The 22,435-nt window shown below is 36.5% G+C and overlaps 1 protein-coding gene across 2 annotated transcripts in view; it reads left to right on the top strand.

Annotated features, from left to right (window-relative positions):
* LOC137439023 (neuroligin-4, X-linked) overlaps nt 1-22,435 on the top strand; it is a 330,588-nt gene that overhangs the window by 51,873 nt on the left and 256,280 nt on the right. For both annotated transcript variants that reach the window (XM_068134608.2, XM_068134607.2), the window contains exon 2: nt 6,333-7,192. In XM_068134608.2, the coding sequence (XP_067990709.2) occupies nt 6,766-7,192 (427 nt within the window). In that variant the 5' untranslated portion in view covers nt 6,333-6,765. The remainder of the gene's footprint in view (nt 1-6,332; nt 7,193-22,435) is intronic.

Below are 22,435 nucleotides of genomic sequence, written 5' to 3'. Positions count from 1 at the left end.
AATCTCTCATCCAAGATGGCGAGGTGAATTTGCCACTTGGTGGCACTGAACTTAGTTGAAAATTGCGGAATTCAAATAATCACGATGATCTGCTTGGCATTCCCCATCTGAGCACTTAGTTCATGATTTTGGTAACGATTGTGGACAAAGTAATGTTGATTTTTCCCAATGTCCACCTATGCTCATGTTCTATATGTACAACCTCCTGTGTGTCATAGATTTTGGATAGAAAACAAAGTAGGCCAATATGTGTTTCACTTTCAAGGATGCAAATATTGCACAGAGAGTGTACATATAGAATCGTGGAACGTAAGTGCTTTTCTTGCTGTCCTTGTAGTTAACGGAATGATCATGACAGCAATTACTGGGGTCCCGCACATTAAGGGAACAACGCAATTTCGATGGCAGGAGTGTTATTAAAAAAAAAAAATAGAACTCTCAGCACTAATTGTTTTCATTCTCCACCTCGAACAGCTCACAAAGATTGAAATTTTAGTTTTTAAAACTTTTTAATTGTTTCTTTGTTAACTGTATGCCAGTGAGATTCTCCAGGCAGGGCCTGAGGATGATTTAAAAACCAGGCATACATTCTGGTGATCACAAGTTTAAGGTGTCTTGTCTGGTATCCAACAGGTGATAACCTCCATTTACTTGGTTTGCTCGCAGTCATTAAAGGTTTAACTAAAACCAGTTTGTTTTACTCAAAACAAGAAAAAGGCCAACGTAGTTCCTCCTTGTGCATTGGCCTTTAAACGGATAATTATCTTGGGTTTGGTGTTTCTAAATGTGCTAGGCGTGCCTATCCATTGCTTTGCTTACGCGTTTAATCAAAAGACAGCATGTTGCACTTCACCAACATATTGCATGTCTATCTGGGAATCTCAATGAGGATGTAAAATGAAGTGAAACACCCGAAAAAAGGATATTTTACCGAAAGTAGTTGTTGCTGCTGATGATCCCTTTGTGGTGATGGTTGTTGTTGTATATGTGCTCCTTACACTTATTATTTAATATATATATATATTCCCATTGCTTTGAGAAGTATTACCATATAATATTTTGTCTTGCTTTATTCTAAATGGTTCCTGCTGTCGTACTGTTGGAGCTGCTACATTAAATGGCAAGTCTTGCTTCTTCTTCTTCCCTAAAAGAAGCACAGGCTTTTAACACAGGCATCGCTATGATTAAATGGACATGAATGTTTGTTCCAAGTAAATATATTATTAACTTTCCAACCAAGCATAGTCGGGTAGTTGGCGAATAAACCGACTACCCTCACTGACTTTCCAGTGGGGAAGGTGACTGTGACACCGTGCAGGACTAAAAACAATACCTGTTAAAGGGCGGATGAGCTCCCTCCGGGAGCCAAAGCCATCCAGTAAGTAGATGGTGTCTCCTAAAAAACACCCATCTTGTTGGACCGGTTATTGAGGTTGTAGGCAGCAACCGCCCAGGTTTGTACTACCGTTCTGACTTAGGACCATTAAAGTGGTGCCCAGAACCATCTTACGCTCTCCGTGTCAGGATTGCTGGTCTTACTCTCTGTCTCACTCAAACTATCGCTACCGGGCAAGCTTGAATCTCTCTTTCTCGCAAAGAAACATCATACACTTTTCATCATACACTTTGCATCATGCACTTTTCTTCTCTTTTATGTAATGCCTGGCCTGGATGAGGGCTATATAGTCCATGACTGGAGCCTTCAACATAAAATAAACAAATTGATTGAGCTCTCCAACGAAGTAAATAGATTATTAGCTTCCCAACTGTACCAATTTTAGTAACCCTTGCAAATCAACCAACATCACAGCATTACACAAAACTGTGCAAAACCGGATCCCCTCAAACTACAGACCAATTCGCTTACTTCCAAACATCAGCAAGGTCACGGAATCCATCATCACAGTTGACACAGAATCCTAACTTTTCTCCAATAGCCTCATCTCAGATCATCAATTCAGATTCAGACCTGCTCACTCTACATTGAACATGCTGCTTCTGCTCTCTCAACAATGTATGGAGGCCCTCAATATCAGACATGAGATCAGGGCCATCTCTCTGGACATATCTCGAGCTTTTGATACAGTCTGGCATTCCGCCTTGCTCTCCAAACTGTCTGCTTATGGAATCCAAGGCCAACACCACTCTTGTCGATGACTGACTTCCTCACTCTCGTAGCCAACGTGTGGCTCTCAATGGAACCCTTTGTTCTCCTCTCCCTGTCAAGGCTGGTTCAGATGTTCAGTCACTCAAACTCTTGGGTCTCACTCTCAGCCATGGTCTCTCTTGGGCAAGCCACATTTAAAAGTTGGCCTCCAAGCCAGATCCTGAATGGGCATCCTCCATCATGCAAAGTCCTTCTTTGGCACACCTGAGCTCCTATCCACCTACAAGGCCTTCATCCGCAGCTTGATGGAGTACTGCTCTCTCCTCTGGGCTGGCTCCCCTGCCTTACATCTTGCACAGGTTGATGCCGTATAAACCAAGGCCTTGCAGATTATTGGAATCTCTCGCCATGCAGCTGAGTCTATGGGCCATTGGGCCAATCATGTTGCTATCGTTGATGGGTCGCTGGTCTCTCCATGTATTATTCTGCCTCATTTCTGGTCTTGCACCCTCTGCCCTCTCCATGCTCTATTCCCCCCTCCCCAAGTATCTGGTGGATGCATGTGGTCCACCAGCAATCCCCTCATTTTGAACCTGCCTAAATACAGAACCACTACTCACCTCCACTCATTTATTCTGCTCTTTTCCCACCTGTGGAATCACCTTCCACTCTCGCTTTGATCCAATTCTTCCCTCCCAGTCTTCAAGACAGCTGTTCCCCATCACCTTAGGACACCCCCTCCCCCCCCCATCTAAAGCCATGCTCTTTTCTACACCCGTTAAGCCACCCACACCCCTCCCAAAATTTTGCTTATGTTTCCATCTTGTCCACCCCTTATGTTCTCTCCTACCCCTCATCATTACCTGCATCACTTCTGTGTCCGTCTCCGTCTACCTTTTCCTTCTCCCTCTGCCCTGCTATTGGTGTTTCTCCTTTCTCCTGCTGTTCTCTTTGTTATGTTGTGTCCTGATCTGTTCTGTGTCCAAGCTCTTCTACAAGCCTAGACCATATTGTCACGCAACTGCGATTAACATCAGAGTTGCGGAGGCCGATTACGAAGCTTTAACTCCCGAGGCGAAAACTCAATAGCGGATTCCAAAACCGAATCGCGCAGGATGGAGGGGAACGACGAGAGCCCCGCAGCCTTATCTATTAAATCAAACACCCAGGAAAACTGCATTCAGATATATGTACAAAAATAATACAACGATTTATTAATGAAAAGCAAAGACAGTGAAAACGCACGCGCCGGTAATAAAATGTCCTAATCGGGACGTCCCCACACACACTTCAGATACAGACGAGGGAAATGAATTAAAGAAAAGAACACGTCACGTCGTGTACAGTGTACGCGGAGCTCGGGCTTATCTTGTCTTTGTCGTCTTGGTGGCTGCCGTCCAACACCGCTCCTTCCAGCCTGATCGCACACCACGAGGTCCCTCGCTCCAAGTCCCACAAGGCCTCGCTCCAAGCGCCACGCGTCCCACGCAGGCTAGCGGCTCCACACGAGGTCGACTCGGACCAACGTCCTGACGCGTCTCAAACCCAACTGCTCAAAACGGACTCGGGCTCTGCACTCGAACTGCGCACTGCTTGGGCTCTCTGCGCTCAACTCAAACTCCTGATCCAACTCGACTCCCTCAACTCGACTCTTGTGCACACGAACTCTTGACTCAACTCCGGGCTCATCCGAACTGCACTGCCGAAAATGGCATCCTGCTCTCGGTAATATCTCTGGCCGATGACATCACATTGGCGCACTGTTCTGCCAATCAGAGCCTCCCACGACTCGCCGACTCGTCCAAGTCACGCCCTCTGCGTCACTGCCGCTCTCTCCACTCCTGCTCCTTCTTCATAGCACGTGCTATGCGAGGTTGGTAGGCCTTGCGGAGGTGTCAATGGTGGCGGCCAATTGTGGCGGTGTTCCAGCCCGATTTCTTCCTAAGTCATGTCAGGGGGAAGGGCGTCATTTAGTGTTGTACTAAAGGTCCTAACTAATGTTTATGTGCTTTGCAGTGCCATAATGGACAAAGGTTTGATGACCAGGTTGGACTCACCGGGGCGTTATCTTTAATCCCTAACTACTTAACACTCGAATCTCCTGGTAGATCCACAATCATATATCTTATCCCGACAAACGCCTAAACATGAAGAACTTATTACAGGTAGATTCCCTATCGCGACAGTCGAATACCTACCTATACAGATCTACCTGGCTCTAGATATTGCTTTACCCCCAGACATAACAATATATTAAAAAAGAAAGAAAGAAAAAAAGACCCTTTTCAAAAAAGCATGATGGACGCACAAACACACACACACACACACATACACTTATTTTAGTAATTGATGTACAAATTCATAGAAATTCATAATTTAAATATTGTTTAATGTCAAAAGTAATGTTCTTGTGGTGCTTTTAGTGCATAAGAATGAAGACAGGTGAAATTGTACTTTTGGATGTTACTAATACAAAGAAACCTAGCCAATGGGATGGCAATTTGACTCTATATGTGTACCTCATATACATATCTTCATCTATAAATTTACTTGTTTTCTATGGATTAACTCCAGTCTTGCAGCTTCCTGGTAGCCAAGGCAGGGAATATGGCCATGGTACTGGTACACAACCACCTACCCTTTTTGAGAGATAAAATCCCCTGCCTAAATGCATATGGGACGGCTTGTCCTCTCATCTTCCCATCCGAAGGAATGCATGTTCTGAGATACAGCGCCCTCTACCAGTAGTGCATCAGAATGACAGTTTTCCCTCGGTTTTATGCTGTCGGGCACTGAACCCAGACTAGACAGGTTTATGGAGAGTATCATCCCAACTGAGTTATCCTGCCACTCCAACATTCAAAATGAAATTTCTCATGACATTCCAGCTGCATGCCATGCTGTTACAGCTCATGACTACCTTATTTATTCTTTGTATTTCACTCTCATCTGTTCTGAGAAGTTGAAAAGGAGAATGAGAAGAGACAAAGAAAAAGGGTTGGGAAGAGAAAAGAATAGAAGGGAGAGGGGCAGAAAAGGGTTGTTGGAAAGGTCAAAGATTTATATTTTTTTTGTATGTAATATGTAGATGGATTCTTTTCTGTCATTTGAATGATCACACAATAGCATGGGTACCCGACGTTTCCCGGGGATGTTCTAATCCTGTTGGCATTTTGAATAAATCAAAGATTTTTTTCATTTTTGTGGGGACCTAAAACAATCCACTGTAGAATGCGGTCAGGGATCATTTAATATGACTTTTCACATAGCTCCAAAGGCTTAAGAACTATAGAGCCATTTTTTTTGTTTGAAATCTCCAAAAATTCAACTTTTACCTTTTTTGCCTAAAACACTCCCTGGCACTCACTGATGAATCTCTGAACGATTGGCGAAAATCTGCTTGGCCAAAATGGCGACACACACAGACACACAGACAGACATCTCTCTTATAGTATAGATACGTTCAGTTTCCGTTCCGTTGTTGTTGTCTTTTTTTTCTGAACTTGACAAACAAATAGTTATATCTAGCAGTGGGAATTTCCATCATTGTGTTTGCAGAAAATCAATTGCATAAATATTCCTCTTTGTCTGTTGTGATAGTCATGTGACAAGCTTACCTATTTATTTATTTTTCTGCACTTGCCCTTAACCGTTGTTATTGTATGACATCATGCACATTTGCTTTGGTTGGATTTGCTTTGTCGTCGTGAATATATATATATATATCATATCAAATTCATTCATCCATTCATTACATGTATGTACAGCATGTGACTTCTGGCTTGCATCATTTTTCAGAGCATTGCTGTGCTGCTGATGCAATGCCCCCTAAGGCAAGAGCGGGAATTTGTAATTTGGTCAGTGTCGCCAATAACTCGCCTACTCTTTGTGAAAGACAACGTGGGATCAGGATTTAGGAGTTCAGTTGGTAGTTGGGACATTATTGCAAATCGTCATCTGAAATGTATTTTTAAAAAGTCATTTACTTTTTTTTTTAGCGCATTAACTACTGTTTCCTCTGTAAAAGAAATAAAACAACGTCTCATGAGACGTTGAGATTCCTAGCAGATGTTTGTCAAATCTCATGATAATTTTCAGAGATGTTTTGTGCGAGGGTTATGTCTAAGTTGCATCTATTAATTAAGAAGTGCTGGTTGTACAAAAAGACAATGGGGATAAAAATAGAGGCAAGTGTGCTTGTGTTTTGGTTTGTTCTGTATTGCAGCAATCCTACAGGCCTTCATGCTGAGGGACCTGGCGTCATGGAGGTTGCGTGAGGACATACAAGCGATGGCAAGAAAGAGTATGGCATAAGAAGAAGAAGAAGAAACCTTACACAAGCTAACTGCTTCAAAAGGAACTTCTTCTGCCGAGGATCGGTTGCACAAAGAGAATTGAGGCCGACTGTCACATGGGAAAGGCTTGGTTCCGGCCTGTGATGTAACAATGGGCTGAGTCATGCAAAGCAATGCTGAGAGCCTCAGACGTGAACACGAATACCTTCATCTCTCTATTTTTTAGGAAGGAGCCTTCATTTTGAAAATCTGGACTCGTTGTTGCCTCCATCCAGCTGGTTTAACTCGTTACCTTTATCAGTAGGGATTTTTTTTCTTAGGTTTTATATTCTGCAAACATTTCTTATCCTGGCTGCTGATGCAATGGGGCCGTTGCGGCCTTTGGCCATGGCGGCGCTCGGCCTGGCATGCACACTGACAGGGGTGACCGCCCTTGGTTCTAGCTCACTAATGTACCCTGTGGTGCAAACAGAAGACGGCAAACTACGTGGTGTCCGCATCACGCTGAATAATGAGATTCTCGGCCCCGTGAACCAATTTCTGGGTGTGCCATATGCAGCTCCACCTGTGGGTGAGCGTCGTTTTCAACCCCCAGAAGCACCTGCGTCGTGGGCTCATACGAGGAATGCCACAGCGTTTGTACCGGTGTGCCCACAGAATGTGGATGGTAATCTGCTGAAGGTAATGCTGCCGGTATGGTTCACGGCAAACATGGACGTCATCTCAACATATGTGCATGAGCAAAGTGAAGATTGCCTCTATCTCAACATCTACGTTCCGACAGAGGACGGTGAGAGGGATCCGGGACCTTGTTTGTGCTGCCATCTCAGAAATCCACCATAGCTAATATCAATATGGGCTGAATTAATTTTGTCTTTCACAATTCTGTACCTTCCACTAGTTTTTGCTGATTTGCTCAAACAATCTTTTGTTTGCCTTGGTAGTGAAACTCTTATCCGGTGAACAAAAACAAAAAAATCATACCTTCTTATAACCACCTCCAACATTTGAGAGCCCATACTCCCAACAAAGTTAATCTGCATTAGGGAAACCACTTTGAGTGTGGTTTATTTTGAAGTTTAAAAAAGCAAATATTTTTTATTGTAGAATACTCCAAAAAATATAATGGTTGCTCCCATTAGCGTTTCATTTAGCTTGTTCTCATTCGTGCAACCTTTCGGCCAACAAGGCCACTATGATCCACTTTTGAACGATGCTCATTGTTGGACATGGTTTGGTGTGTGCGAATGTTGATCAATTTTAACACAAATGTTTGGAAACGAGATGTTGTCGGTAGTATCGTAAGCAGTCGGTGTGATACATGCTGTTGATGGTGCATGCATTGTTTGTATTCCTGCCCATGCTGTGTATAATTTGGACTCTTCCCAGGAAGACAAAGAGGAGCCGCATGGGATGGGATGCTATACCATTGTCATAACGACAAATATAATGGACCCGCCCCCTCCTCCCTTCTCCCCTTTGTGTCCAGTATCAATATATTTCCCCTAATATGCAACACGATGTTGTTTTTCACATTAGTTTATTTACCTTTTTTATGCATTTCATCACTGCAATTCTCCATGCATACGACTCTGATTTTCAGGGAAATCCCCAAATGACATGATCTGCACAAGAAAGCATGAAAATCTCCTTTGTTTTTCTGTCAGTTGGTCTGGTTTGTGATAGGGATGTATTTGGAAGACACATTTGCACCTTCTTTCTTCCCTTGTGTGCGTGTCGTTGGTTGTTATCTCCATCTACGGGTTTCAGAAGGTGGAACGGAGTCCTCCCAGGTCTCGAAGCATCCACCTCCGTTTCAGTAAGGGATCATGATTCATGGAACCAGTTTGTGAAGTTTTCTTATTCTCAAACTTTTGTTCCGAGGGCTCTTTTGTGGATCGTCACCGAGCCCCGAACAGCTTCCAACTGCATTTAGTTTGTTGTAATATTCCCAGGGATGGTTTTTAATATCTCAGTAAGTTTCTTCTTTATTATCCCAATTCCTGCAATTATTACTGAGTACAATTTTGGCATTCTTCAGCTTCCAGGATTTTTTGACTTCATTTTGAGATGTAGTGATCAGACGTATTTTTTTATATTTTATAAGAAGACGTATTTAAGACGTATTTTATATATTTTGAGACGTATTTGTTACTCATTTTCATGATTTCTGTGTTGTTTAAGCCAAAATTGCTGGGGACTGAATCCTCAATTAGCAATGCCTTCTTGACTTTTTTTTTTATACCTAAGTACTATATCTGGACACAATGCTTTGCTTTCTATATTCACGCTTGATGGGATCAACAGGTCATACGTGAGCATTATTCCCTGTTTTCAATAAGTGTGTGTGTTGTTGATTGATGTCTCCACAATTTGGGTTTCAGAAGGTGGAACAGAGTCCTTACAGGTCTCGAAGTATCTACCTTCCGCTTTGGTTAGCAATCACGATTCTTGGACCAAGGTGTTGAATTTTTGTTGTTCTCAAAGTTTTGTTCTAAGGCTCTTTTTAAGATCATCACCGAACCACGGAGTGCCTCCAAATGTAGTTCGGTTGTTGTAATATTCCCTGTGTGTGTTTGTGTATGTGTGTGTGTGTGCACATGCATGCACATGAATGCGCCATTCACTCTTCACTTTATGTTGATTTCGTTTTTGTTTTGTTTTGTTTTGTGATCCTCACTCCTGAGGTCTCTTTGTTTTGTGATCGTGTGTATATTCATGTGCCTTCTTTCATGAACCGACTCGGGGAAGTTCACGCCAATGTTGAACCGTTACATATTAAATGGCTCACATTTGCAGTTTGGATGAATCTTTTCATTTCATTCAAGTTTCTTATTGAAAAATCGATCTGGTGACATGATTTATCTAAGCTGTCCTATATTACTTATTGAGGAGAGTAATTAATACATACTTTTGTTGATTGTTGAATGAAACCCAAAATGAATCGTTCTCGCGACTAGAAATGTTTTTTTTAACTGTAATAAAATGGCGATTTTGAATAGGGCTAGTTTCTCCTCCATTTCTAAAATTCACACTTTTATAAACTCTTCACTGATGATCAAACTTTCCGAATCTTCGAACAAAACAATGAACTCTCTCTCACACTTCTTGACTCCCATTTGAAATATAATATATCTCTAATAAAAGAAACTTTTCTTAATTTCATCTACAATTCCTTCTGAAATATATCCGTTAATATTCAAGCTTTTTTACATCTCACCTAAAATACACTTTTTGATCCCCTCGACCATTCAGTCACTTACATATTCTTTATTATAAAATATAACATTTCTATTTCCTCAAACATTCAAGCTTTTTTACATCTCACGTAAAATACACTTTTCGATCCCCTCCACCATTCAGTCACTTACATATTCTTTATTATAAAATATAACATTTCTATTTCCTCAAACATTCAAGCTTTTTTACATCTCACCGAAGATACACTTTTTGATTCCCTCGACCATTCAGTCACTTACATATTCTTTATTATAAAATATAACATTTCTATTTCCTCAAACATTCAACCTTTTTTACATCTCACCTAAAATACACTTTTTGATCCCCTCGACCATTCAGTCACTTACATGTTCTTTATTATAATATTTAACACTTCTATTTCCTCAAACATTCAACCTTTTTTACATCTCACCTAAAATACACTTTTTGATCCCCTCTACCATTCAGTCACTTCCATATTCTTTATTATAATATTTAACACTTCTATTTCCTCAAACATTCAACCTTTTTTACATCTCACCTAAAATACACTTTTTGATCCCCTCTACCATTCAGTCACTTCCATATTCTTTATTATAAAATTTAACATTTCGATTTCCTCAAACATTCAAGCTTTTTTACATCTCACCGAAAATACACTTTTTGATCCCCTCTACCATTCAGTCACTTACATATTCTTTTTTATAAAATTTAACATTTCGATTTCCTCAAACATTCAACCTTTTTTACATCTCACCTAAAATACACTTTTTGATTCCCTCTACCATTCAGTCACTTACATATTCTTTATTATAAAATATAACACTTCTATTTCCTCAAACATTCAACCTTTTTTACATCTCACCTAAAATACACTTTTTGATCCCCTCTACCATTCAGTCACTTCCATATTCTCTATTATAAAATTTAACATTTCGATTTCCTCAAACATTCAACCTTTTTTACATCTCACCTAAAATACACTTTTTGATCCCCTCTACCATTCAGTCACTTCCATATTCTTTATTATAATATGTAACACTTCTATTTCCTCAAACATTCAACCTTTTTTTACATCTCACCTAAAATACACTTTTTCGATTCCCTCTACCGTTCAGTCACTTCCATATTCTTTATTATAAAATTTAACATTTCGATTTCCTCAAACATTCAACCTTTTTTACATCTCACCTAACATCTCACCTAAAATACACTTTTTCGATTCCCTCTACCGTTCAGTCACTTCCATATTCTTTATTATAAAATTTAACATTTCTATTTCCTCAAACATTCAACCTTTTTTACATCTCACCTAAAATACACTTTTTGATCCCCTCTACCATTCAGTCACTTACATATTCTTTATTATAAAATATAACATTTCTATTTCCTCAAACATTCAAGCTTTTTTACATCTCACCTAAAATACACTTTTTGATCCCCTCGACCATTCAGTCACTTCCATATTCTTTATTATAAAATATAACATTTCTATTTCCTCAAACATTCAACCTTTTTTACATCTCACCTAAAATACACTTTTTGATCCCCTCTACCATTCAGTCACTTCCATATTCTTTATTATAAAATTTAACATTTCGATTTCCTCAAACATTCAACCTTTTTTACATCTCACCTAAAATACACTTTTTGATCCCCTCTACCATTCAGTCACTTCCATATTCTTTATTATAATATGTAACACTTCTATTTCCTCAAACATTCAACCTTTTTTACATCTCACCTAAAATACACTTTTTGATCCCCTCGACCATTCAGTCACTTACATGTTCTTTATTATAATATTTAACACTTCTATTTCCTCAAACATTCAACCTTTTTTACATCTCACCTAAAATACACTTTTTGATCCCCTCTACCATTCAGTCACTTACATATTCTTTATTATAAAATATAACATTTCTATTTCCTCAAACATTCAAGCTTTTTTACATCTCACCTAAAATACACTTTTTGATCCCCTCGACCATTCAGTCACTTCCATATTCTTTATTATAAAATATAACATTTCTATTTCCTCAAACATTCAACCTTTTTTACATCTCACCTAAAATACACTTTTTGATCCCCTCTACCATTCAGTCACTTCCATATTCTTTATTATAAAATTTAACATTTCGATTTCCTCAAACATTCAACCTTTTTTACATCTCACCTAACATCTCACCTAAAATACACTTTTTCGATTCCCTCTACCGTTCAGTCACTTCCATATTCTTTATTATAAAATTTAACACTTCTATTTCCTCAAACATTCAAGCTTTTTTACATCTCACCTAAAATACACTTTTTCGATTCCCTCTACCGTTCAGTCACTTACATATTCTTTATTATAAAATTTAACACTTCTATTTCCTCAAACATTCATCCTTTTTTACATCTCACCTAAAATACACTTTTTGATTCCCTCTACCATTCAGTCACTTACATATTCTTTATTATAAAATTTAACACTTCTATTTCCTCAAACATTCAAGCTTTTTTACATCTCACCTAAAATACACTTTTTGATCCCCTCGACCATTCAGTCACTTACATATTCTTTATTATAAAATATAACATTTATATTTCCTCAAACATTCAAGCTTTTTTACATCTCACCTAAAATACACTTTTTGATCCCCTCTACCGTTCAGTCACTTACATATTCTTTATTATAAAATTTAACACTTCGATTTCCTCAAACATTCAAGCCTTTTTACATCTCACCTAAAATACACTTTTTGATCCCCTCGACCATTCAGTCACTTCCATATTCTTTATTCTAAAATTTAACACTTCTATTTCCTCAAACATTCAAGCTTTTTTACATGTCACCTAAAATACACTTTTTGATTCCCTCTACCATTAAGTCACTTACATATTCTTTATTCTAAAATTTAACACTTCTATTTCCTCAAACATTCAAGCTTTTTTACATCTCACCGAAAATACACTTTTTGATCCCCTCTACCATTCAGTCACTTCCATATTCTCTATTATAAAATTTAACATTTCGATTTCCTCAAACATTCAACCTTTTTTACATCTCACCTAAAATACACTTTTTGATCCCCTCTACCATTCAGTCACTTCCATATTCTTTATTATAATATGTAACACTTCTATTTCCTCAAACATTCAACCTTTTTTTACATCTCACCTAAAATACACTTTTTCGATTCCCTCTACCGTTCAGTCACTTCCATATTCTTTATTATAAAATTTAACATTTCGATTTCCTCAAACATTCAACCTTTTTTACATCTCACCTAACATCTCACCTAAAATACACTTTTTCGATTCCCTCTACCGTTCAGTCACTTCCATATTCTTTATTATAAAATTTAACACTTCTATTTCCTCAAACATTCAAGCTTTTTTACATCTCACCTAAAATACACTTTTTGATTCCCTCCACCATTCAGTCACTTCCATATTCTTTATTATAAAATTTAACATTTCTATTTCCTCAAACATTCAACCTTTTTTACATCTCACCTAAAATACACTTTTTGATCCCCTCGACCATTCAGTCACTTCCATATTCTTTATTATAAAATTTAACATTTCTATTTCCTCAAACATTCAACCTTTTTTACATCTCACCTAAAATACACTTTTTGATCCCCTCTACCATTCAGTCACTTACATATTCTTTATTATAAAATATAACATTTCTATTTCCTCAAACATTCAAGCTTTTTTACATCTCACCTAAAATACACTTTTTGATCCCCTCGACCATTCAGTCACTTCCATATTCTTTATTATAAAATATAACATTTCTATTTCCTCAAACATTCAACCTTTTTTACATCTCACCTAAAATACACTTTTTGATCCCCTCTACCATTCAGTCACTTCCATATTCTTTATTATAAAATTTAACATTTCGATTTCCTCAAACATTCCTTTTTTACATCTCACCTAACATCTCACCTAAAATACACTTTTTCGATTCCCTCTACCGTTCAGTCACTTCCATATTCTTTATTATAAAATTTAACACTTCTATTTCCTCAAACATTCAAGCTTTTTTACATCTCACCTAAAATACACTTTTTGATTCCCTCTACCATTCAGTCACTTACATATTCTTTATTATAAAATTTAACACTTCTATTTCCTCAAACATTCAACCTTTTTTACATCTCACCTAAAATACACTTTTTGATTCCCTCTACCATTCAGTCACTTACATATTCTTTATTATAAAATTTAACACTTCTATTTCCTCAAACGTTCAAGCTTTTTTACATCTCACCTAAAATACACTTTTTGATCCCCTCGACCATTCAGTCACTTACATATTCTTTATTATAAAATATAACATTTATATTTCCTCAAACATTCAAGCTTTTTTACATCTCACCTAAAATACACTTTTTGATCCCCTCTACCGTTCAGTCACTTACATATTCTTTATTATAAAATTTAACACTTCGATTTCCTCAAACATTCAAGCCTTTTTACATCTCACCTAAAATACACTTTTTGATCCCCTCGACCATTCAGTCACTTCCATATTCTTTATTCTAAAATTTAACACTTCTATTTCCTCAAACATTCAAGCTTTTTTACATGTCACCTAAAATACACTTTTTGATTCCCTCTACCATTAAGTCACTTACATATTCTTTATTATAAAATTTAACACTTCTATTTCCTCAAACATTCAAGCTTTTTTACATCTCACGTAAAATACACTTTTCGATCCCCTCCACCATTCAGTCACTTACATATTCTTTATTATAAAATATAACATTTCAATTTCCTCAAACATTCAAGCTTTTTTACATCTCACCGAAGATACACTTTTTGATTCCCTCGACCATTCAGTCACTTACATATTCTTTATTATAAAATATAACATTTCTATTTCCTCAAACATTCAACCTTTTTTACATCTCACCTAAAATACACTTTTTGATCCCCTCGACCATTCAGTCACTTACATATTCTTTATTATAATATTTAACACTTCTATTTCCTCAAACATTCAACCTTTTTTACATCTCACCTAAAATACACTTTTTGATCCCCTCTACCATTCAGTCACTTCCATATTCTTTATTATAATATTTAACACTTCTATTTCCTCAAACATTCAACCTTTTTTACATCTCACCTAAAATACACTTTTTGATCCCCTCTACCATTCAGTCACTTCCATATTCTTTATTATAAAATTTAACATTTCGATTTCCTCAAACATTCAAGCTTTTTTACATCTCACCAAAAATACACTTTTTGATCCCCTCTACCATTCAGTCACTTCCATATTCTCTATTATAAAATTTAACATTTCGATTTCCTCAAACATTCAACCTTTTTTACATCTCACCTAAAATACACTTTTTGATCCCCTCTACCATTCAGTCACTTCCATATTCTTTATTATAATATGTAACACTTCTATTTCCTCAAACATTCAACCTTTTTTTACATCTCACCTAAAATACACTTTTTCGATTCCCTCTACCGTTCAGTCACTTCCATATTCTTTATTATAAAATTTAACATTTCGATTTCCTCAAACATTCAACCTTTTTTACATCTCACCTAACATCTCACCTAAAATACACTTTTTCGATTCCCTCTACCGTTCAGTCACTTCCATATTCTTTATTATAAAATTTAACACTTCTATTTCCTCAAACATTCAAGCTTTTTTACATCTCACCTAAAATACACTTTTTGATTCCCTCCACCATTCAGTCACTTCCATATTCTTTATTATAAAATTTAACATTTCTATTTCCTCAAACATTCAACCTTTTTTACATCTCACCTAAAATACACTTTTTGATCCCCTCGACCATTCAGTCACTTCCATATTCTTTATTATAAAATTTAACATTTCTATTTCCTCAAACATTCAACCTTTTTTACATCTCACCTAAAATACACTTTTTGATCCCCTCTACCATTCAGTCACTTCCATATTCTTTATTATAAAATATAACATTTCTATTTCCTCAAACATTCAAGCTTTTTTACATCTCACCGAAGATACACTTTTCGATTCCCTCGACCATTCAGTCACTTACATATTCTTTATTATAAAATATAACATTTCGATTTCCTCAAACATTCAACCTTTTTTACATCTCACCTAAAATACACTTTTTGATCCCCTCTACCATTCAGTCACTTACATATTCTTTATTATAAAATATAACATTTCTATTTCCTCAAACATTCAAGCTTTTTTACATCTCACCTAAAATACACTTTTTGATCCCCTCGACCATTCAGTCACTTCCATATTCTTTATTATAAAATATAACATTTCTATTTCCTCAAACATTCAACCTTTTTTACATCTCACCTAAAATACACTTTTTGATCCCCTCTACCATTCAGTCACTTCCATATTCTTTATTATAAAATTTAACATTTCGATTTCCTCAAACATTCAACCTTTTTTACATCTCACCTAACATCTCACCTAAAATACACTTTTTCGATTCCCTCTACCGTTCAGTCACTTCCATATTCTTTATTATAAAATTTAACACTTCTATTTCCTCAAACATTCAAGCTTTTTTACATCTCACCTAAAATACACTTTTTCGATTCCCTCTACCGTTCAGTCACTTACATATTCTTTATTATAAAATTTAACACTTCTATTTCCTCAAACATTCAACCTTTTTTACATCTCACCTAAAATACACTTTTTGATTCCCTCTACCATTCAGTCACTTACATATTCTTTATTATAAAATTTAACACTTCTATTTCCTCAAACATTCAAGCTTTTTTACATCTCACCTAAAATACACTTTTTGATCCCCTCGACCATTCAGTCACTTACATATTCTTTATTATAAAATATAACATTTATATTTCCTCAAACATTCAAGCTTTTTTACATCTCACCTAAAATACACTTTTTGATCCCCTCTACCGTTCAGTCACTTACATATTCTTTATTATAAAATTTAACACTTCGATTTCCTCAAACATTCAAGCCTTTTTACATCTCACCTAAAATACACTTTTTGATCCCCTCGACCATTCAGTCACTTCCATATTCTTTATTCTAAAATTTAACACTTCTATTTCCTCAAACATTCAAGCTTTTTTACATGTCACCTAAAATACACTTTTTGATTCCCTCTACCATTAAGTCACTTACATATTCTTTATTCTAAAATTTAACACTTCTATTTCCTCAAACATTCAAGCTTTTTTACATCTCACCGAAAATACACTTTTTGATCCCCTCTACCATTCAGTCACTTCCATATTCTCTATTATAAAATTTTACATTTCGATTTCCTCAAACATTCAACCTTTTTTACATCTCACCTAAAATACACTTTTTGATCCCCTCTACCATTCAGTCACTTCCATATTCTTTATTATAATATGTAACACTTCTATTTCCTCAAACATTCAACCTTTTTTTACATCTCACCTAAAATACACTTTTTCGATTCCCTCTACCGTTCAGTCACTTCCATATTCTTTATTATAAAATTTAACATTTCGATTTCCTCAAACATTCAACCTTTTTTACATCTCACCTAACATCTCACCTAAAATACACTTTTTCGATTCCCTCTACCGTTCAGTCACTTCCATATTCTTTATTATAAAATTTAACACTTCTATTTCCTCAAACATTCAAGCTTTTTTACATCTCACCTAAAATACACTTTTTGATTCCCTCCACCATTCAGTCACTTCCATATTCTTTATTATAAAATTTAACATTTCTATTTCCTCAAACATTCAACCTTTTTTACATCTCACCTAAAATACACTTTTTGATCCCCTCGACCATTCAGTCACTTCCATATTCTTTATTATAAAATTTAACATTTCTATTTCCTCAAACATTCAACCTTTTTTACATCTCACCTAAAATACACTTTTTGATCCCCTCTACCATTCAGTCACTTACATATTCTTTATTATAAAATATAACATTTCTATTTCCTCAAACATTCAAGCTTTTTTACATCTCACCTAAAATACACTTTTTGATCCCCTCGACCATTCAGTCACTTCCATATTCTTTATTATAAAATATAACATTTCTATTTCCTCAAACATTCAACCTTTTTTACATCTCACCTAAAATACACTTTTTGATCCCCTCTACCATTCAGTCACTTCCATATTCTTTATTATAAAATTTAACATTTCGATTTCCTCAAACATTCCTTTTTTACATCTCACCTAACATCTCACCTAAAATACACTTTTTCGATTCCCTCTACCGTTCAGTCACTTCCATATTCTTTATTATAAAATTTAACACTTCTATTTCCTCAAACATTCAAGCTTTTTTACATCTCACCTAAAATACACTTTTTGATTCCCTCTACCATTCAGTCACTTACATATTCTTTATTATAAAATTTAACACTTCTATTTCCTCAAACATTCAACCTTTTTTACATCTCACCTAAAATACACTTTTTGATTCCCTCTACCATTCAGTCACTTACATATTCTTTATTATAAAATTTAACACTTCTATTTCCTCAAACATTCAAGCTTTTTTACATCTCACCTAAAATACACTTTTTGATCCCCTCGACCATTCAGTCACTTACATATTCTTTATTATAAAATATAACATTTATATTTCCTCAAACATTCAAGCTTTTTTACATCTCACCTAAAATACACTTTTTGATCCCCTCTACCGTTCAGTCACTTACATATTCTTTATTATAAAATTTAACACTTCGATTTCCTCAAACATTCAAGCCTTTTTACATCTCACCTAAAATACACTTTTTGATCCCCTCGACCATTCAGTCACTTCCATATTCTTTATTCTAAAATTTAACACTTCTATTTCCTCAAACATTCAAGCTTTTTTACATGTCACCTAAAATACACTTTTTGATTCCCTCTACCATTAAGTCACTTACATATTCTTTATTATAAAATTTAACACTTCTATTTCCTCAAACATTCAAGCTTTTTTACATCTCACCTAAAATACACTTTTTGATTCCCTCTACCATTCAGTCACTTACATATTCTTTATTATAAAATTTAACATTTCTATTTCCTCAAACATTCAAGCTTTTTTACATCTCACCTAAAATACACTTTTTCGATCCCCTCGACCATTCAGTCACTTACATATTCTTTATTATAAAATTTAACATTTCTATTTCCTCAAACATTCAAGCTTTTTTACATCTCACCTAAAATACACTTTTCGATCCACTCGACCATTTAGTCGCTTACATATTCTTTATTATAAAATTTAACATTTCTATTTCCTCAAACATTCAAGGTTTTTTACATCTCACCTAAAATACACTTTTCGATCCCCTCCACCATTCAGTCACTTACATAGTCTTTATTATAAAATATAACATTTCTATTTTCTCAAACATTCAACCTTTTTTACATCTCACCTAAAATACACTTTTTGATCCCCTCTACCATTCAGTCACTTACATATTCTTTATTATAAAATTTAACATTTCTATTTCCTCAAACATTCAAGCTTTTTTACATCTCACCTAAAATACACTTTTTGATCCCCTCTACCATTCAGTCACTTCCATATTCTTTATTATAATATTGAACACTTCTATTTCCTCAAACATTCAACCTTTTTTACATCTCACCTAAAATACACTTTTTGATCCCCTCTACCATTCAGTCACTTCCATATTCTTTATTATAAAATTTAACATTTCTATTTCCTCAAACATTCAACCTTTTTTACATCTCACGTAAAATACACTTTTTGATCCCCTCGACCATTCAGTCACTTCCATATTCTTTATTATAAAATTTAACATTTCTATTTCCTCAAACATTCAAGCTTTTTTACATCTCACCTAAAATACACTTTTTGATCCCCTCTACCATTCAGTCACTTCCATATTCTTTATTATAATATTGAACACTTCTATTTCCTCAAACATTCAACCTTTTTTACATCTCACCTAAAATACACTTTTTGATCCCCTCGACCATTCAGTCACTTCCATATTCTTTATTATAAAATATAACATTTCTATTTCCTCAAACATTCAAGCTTTTTTACATCTCACCTAAAATACACTTTTTGATCCCCTCGACCATTCAGTCACTTACATATTCTTTATTATAAAATATAACATTTATATTTCCTCAAACATTCAACCTTTTTTACATCTCACCGAAGATACACTTTTCGATTCCCTCGACCATTCAGTCACTTACATATTCTTTATTATAAAATATAACATTTCGATTTCCTCAAACATTCAACCTTTTTCATCTCACCTAAAATACACTTTTTGATCCCCTCTACCATTCAGTCACTTACATATTCTTTATTATAAAAGATAACATTTCTATTTCCTCAAATATTCAAGCTTTTTTACATGTCACCTAAAATACACTTTTTGATCCCCTCTACCATTCAGTCACTTACATATTCTTTATTATAAAATATAACATTTCGATTTCCTCAAACATTCAACCTTTTTCATCTCACCTAAAATACACTTTTTGATTCCCTCTACCATTCAGTCACTTACATATTCTTTATTATAAAATTTAACATTTCTATTTCCTCAAACATTCAACCTTTTTCATCTCACCTAAAATACACTTTTTGATCCCCTCTACCATTCAGTCACTTACATATTCTTTATTATAAAAGATAACATTTCTATTTCCTCAAACATTCAAGCTTTTTTACATCTCACCTGAAATACACTTTTTCGATCCTCTCTACCATTCAGTCACTTACATATTCTTTATTATAAAATACTAGCAGAAGTACCCGGCATTGCCGGGTGGGGGAGGGGAGGGGAAAGGGAGGGAGGAGGGGGAGCAGAGGGGAGCAGATGGGGGGAGGGAGAGAGGAGGGGAGGGGAAGGGGGGAAGGGGAGGAGAGGGGGGGGGGGAGGGGTGCATTCAGAAGTGGAAGCTCTTTTACGGAGAATTTATATCTTAAAGGGGAGGAGGGGGGAGGAAGGGGAGGGGAGGGGGGAAGGGGAGGAGGGAGGGGGAGGGGGAGAGGAGGGGAGGGGAGGGAAGGAGGGAAGGAGGGGGGGAAGGGTGGGTAGAGGGGGGGTGGGAGGGGAAGGGAGGGGGGAGGCAGGAGAGGAAGGGGAATGGCTCACGTGTGTATACATATTTTTTGAGGAAATAGAAATTTGAGGAAATAGAAGCGTTTCTGAGTGAATGTGGCTCACGTTTCTGAGAGAATGTGGCTCACGTTTCTGAGTTAAGTGTGATGCCGATCAGGAAGAAGAAGAAGCATACTACCAAATTCGTACACTTCCGGAATTGTTTGATTTATTTGTATTCAAATGTCTGGTAATTGTTTTGTATTTATTTATGCGAATGTGTACTTGTATATAACTCTCATTCATTTAAAAAGGCTTCGGCACCATCGATTGATTCTTTTTTTTTTAACTCCAAAAAAACGAACTTCTTTGTTGTTGTTTTTTGCCTAAAACACTCCCAGATACTCACTGATGAACCTCTGAAAGTTTGATGAAGATCCGTTCAGCCATCTCTGAATAAAACGCGGACACACACACAGACAACTCGCGCTTATATATATATATATATATATATATATATATATATATATATATATATATATAAATCGGGATTTACATTTTATTCAAAAATTGATCCAGACGTCTATTCTCTTTCAAACATTCAAACTGACAGAGGTAGTTATTTATCACAGCATCTGTAGAATTTTCACCCTTTTACTCAACTCCGTTTTGCTGTTATTTGGTGGAGCAAAAAGTCAACTGAGCTTTATAGATACAAGCAATGGTACCCACCCTATGGGCGGGGCTTCAATTGGGAGGCCCAAATGAAAAGGCTAAATATCAGAAATTGAAGGCTTTTTTTCTTTTAAACGATTTATATAAACATCCGTTAAATCTCGATCGGTGTGGCCATTTGTGCGGCACCCGGGAAAATAACGTCATGCGGGAGCAAGTATCAGCAGGATGTGGCAGTGTGGGAGTCCACGTTTCTGATCCTCCTTCATGCCGAAGTAGCCCACCACTTCTCCTAGCATTCCGCTCTTCAGATCCACCATGACAGATTTAAGCTTGATACTGAAGACGCGTGCAGTGAGTACTCCCGATGTTGTATGTACTCCCGTGTCCTCTAACAACCCGTGTCCTTATAAAAGGTCTTTGTCCGAGGTCACCGAGTTCGATCGGTGCAGCCGTGCAGTCATCGGTGCAGCCGTTTCTGCGGCACCCGGCAAAACAACATCGTCACAATGAGAACATCGTCACAATGAACGTTATGCGAACGCGAATATTAGCAACGGTAACCGCCCTACAGGCGGGGCTTCAATTGGGAAGCCCAAATGAAAAGGTAAAATATCAGAAATTGAAGGCTTTTTTATTTTAAACGATTCATATAAACATCCGTTAAATCATATCACATGCAAGTCATCAAAATATAAACAGTATCTTACTATAATTCACCAAATGTCCCACAGTGATCGATACACTATGATCGTGATGATCGTGGTCGTGAATCGTGATCGATAATCGTGTTCACAATCGCTATGTCGTATGTACTACCGATACGTGTTTCCATCAATTGAAATGGGTTAGAATTCTCTCACGCAGAGATTCAACCCGTGTCCTGATCATGGCAGGTGCAGCTGTGCAGCGATCGGTGCAGCCGTTTGTGCGCGCACCCAGGAAAACAACATCGTCACAATGAGAACAATGAACGTCATGTGAACGCGAATGTTATGCGGGAGTCCAAACCTGAGAATGCTGGAGACTAAAGCTGAAATTGGGAAAACTAAATAGCCTATTTTACTCCTGGAGATCCCACGATT

Source organism: Myxine glutinosa, chromosome 13, assembly GCF_964187855.1.
Source record: "Myxine glutinosa chromosome 13, kmMyxGlut1.1, whole genome shotgun sequence".
Classification (NCBI taxonomy): Eukaryota; Metazoa; Chordata; class Myxini; order Myxiniformes; family Myxinidae; genus Myxine; species Myxine glutinosa.
This window is presented reverse-complemented; position numbering and strand designations above follow the sequence as displayed.